The sequence below is a fragment of the Oxyura jamaicensis genome, unplaced genomic scaffold (genome assembly GCF_011077185.1).
Source record: "Oxyura jamaicensis isolate SHBP4307 breed ruddy duck unplaced genomic scaffold, BPBGC_Ojam_1.0 oxyUn_random_OJ67583, whole genome shotgun sequence".
In the NCBI taxonomy this organism is placed as follows: Eukaryota; Metazoa; Chordata; class Aves; order Anseriformes; family Anatidae; genus Oxyura; species Oxyura jamaicensis.
The window spans coordinates 1-1,862 of NW_023308576.1; the positions used below are offsets into that span (position 1 = coordinate 1).

The following is a 1,862-nucleotide window of genomic DNA, read 5'->3' on the forward strand; positions in this document are numbered from 1 at the left end:
CCCCCCCCCCCCAGGCACCATGCCCCCCCCCCGCCCGCCCCTTGCGCAGCGCCGCCCTCCTCCTCTCCATCACCCTCCTGGCCCAAAGCCGCCCCCACCCCTCCCCTCGCCTCCCCGGCCCCTTTTTCCCCCCTCCCCAAATCCCTTCCTCCTCCTCCTCCTCCTCCTCCTCTTCCTCGCCGCCGGACGAAGTCCTGAAGGAGCTGGAGGAGCTGGGGAGGCTGCGAGCGGAGGCCAAGCGGGACCGGGAGCGAGGAGGAGGAGGAGGAGGAGGAGGCCGAAGCTGGGCCAGCGCCCGGCAGCTGCGGCAGCAGCAGAGCCTGGAGCAGCGGCTGCTGGAGCGGCGCTACCAGGAGCTGGCCGAGAGCCGGCGGCAAGCCCAGGCCGCCCGCAAGGCCGCCGCCGAGGAGGAGCGCCTGGCCGACCTGGCCTCCGACCTCCTGCTGCGCTACCTCCTCCACGGGCCCGCCGCGGCCGCCCAGGATAAGAGGTCGGAGGAGGAGGAGGAGGAGGAGGAGGAGGAGGAGGAAGCCGGGGAGGTGGGAGAGGTTGGGGGAGAAGCGGGGAGAGGGGGGGAGAGGGGCGGCGTGGGGAGGGTGAGCGCTGGAGGCAAGGCGATCTCCATGGGCAAGGCGATCCCTGTGGCTAAAGGGTTCTCCATGGGCAAGAAGATCCCGATGGGCGAGGAGATCCCCGTGGGCAAAATGATCCCCATGGGCAGGAAGATCCCGATGGGCGAGGAGATCCCCGTGGGCAAGATGATCCCCATGGACAAAGAGATCCCCATGGGCAAGGAGATCCCCGTAGGCAATGGGTTCCTCATGGACAACGAGATCCCCATGGACAATGAGATCCCCATGGCCAATGAGATCCCCATGGCCAATGAGATCCCCATGGCCAACGAGATCCCCATGACCAACGAGATCCCCATGGCCAACGAGATCCCCATGGCCAACGAGATCCCCATGACCAATGAGATCCCCATGGCCAACGAAGTCCCCATGGCCAACGAGATCCCCATGGCCAACGAGGTCTTCATGGGCAAGAAGATCCCGGTGGGCAACAGGATCTTCATGGGCAAGAAGATCCCAACGGCCAACGAGGTCGCCATGGCCAACGAGGTGCCCGTGACCAACGAGATCTCCATGCGCGGCGACATCTCCGTGCGCGGCGACGTCCCCGGGCGCGGCAGGATGCCGACGCGCGGCAGCGTCCCCACGCGTGGCGACGTCTCCATGCGGGGCGGGGTGCCGACGCGCGGCGACGTCACCTCCCTGCGTGGCGACATCCCCGACCGCGGCGATGACGCCGACCGCAATGACGTCTTCAACGGCGATGACGCCGGCGACGACGCCCCCTTCCGTGCCAACGTCCCCAACCGCGGCGACGTCCCCAACCGCGGCGACGTCCCCAACCGCGGCGACGTCCCCAACCGCGCCGCCGTCAACCGCGCCGCCGCCTTCAGCCGTGTCCCCACCGGCGAAGACGCCCCCGGCCGCGCCGCTGTCCCCCCGCTGGCCCAGGAGCTGGCGGAGGCGGTGCGGCCGGCGGACGAGGAGGAGGAGGAGGAGGAGGATGAGGAGGCGGCGCCGGACGCGCCGCTGGACCCCGGCACCATCGACCAACTGATCGAGCTCTCCAGCCGCCTGCACCTGCCGGCCGACGACGTGGTCGACATCATCCGCGACGTGGAGCAGAAGCGCAAGGAGGAGGCGGCGGCGGCCATGGCGGTGGCGGGGGGGGCCCTGGGATTGGGCCCCCCCGACGATGACGTCACCGACGACAGCGATGACGTCGCCCCCGCCAAAAGCCGGCACCGCGGCGCTGGGGGCGGCGGCGGGGGGGGCGCGCCAACGTTGTGC

The 1,862-nt window shown here is 70.3% G+C and overlaps 1 protein-coding gene across 1 annotated transcript; it reads left to right on the plus strand.

Annotated features, from left to right (window-relative positions):
- Positions 1-6: 6 nt before the first annotated feature.
- On the plus strand, positions 7-1,855 carry VGF (VGF nerve growth factor inducible; the record flags this gene model as incomplete). The annotated part of the gene is made up of 2 exons (XM_035313760.1): positions 7-1,121; positions 1,158-1,855. Coding segments are annotated over exons 1-2 (1,196 nt in total), but the record flags the coding sequence as incomplete, so codon positions are not given.
- Positions 1,856-1,862: the final 7 nt, after the last annotated feature.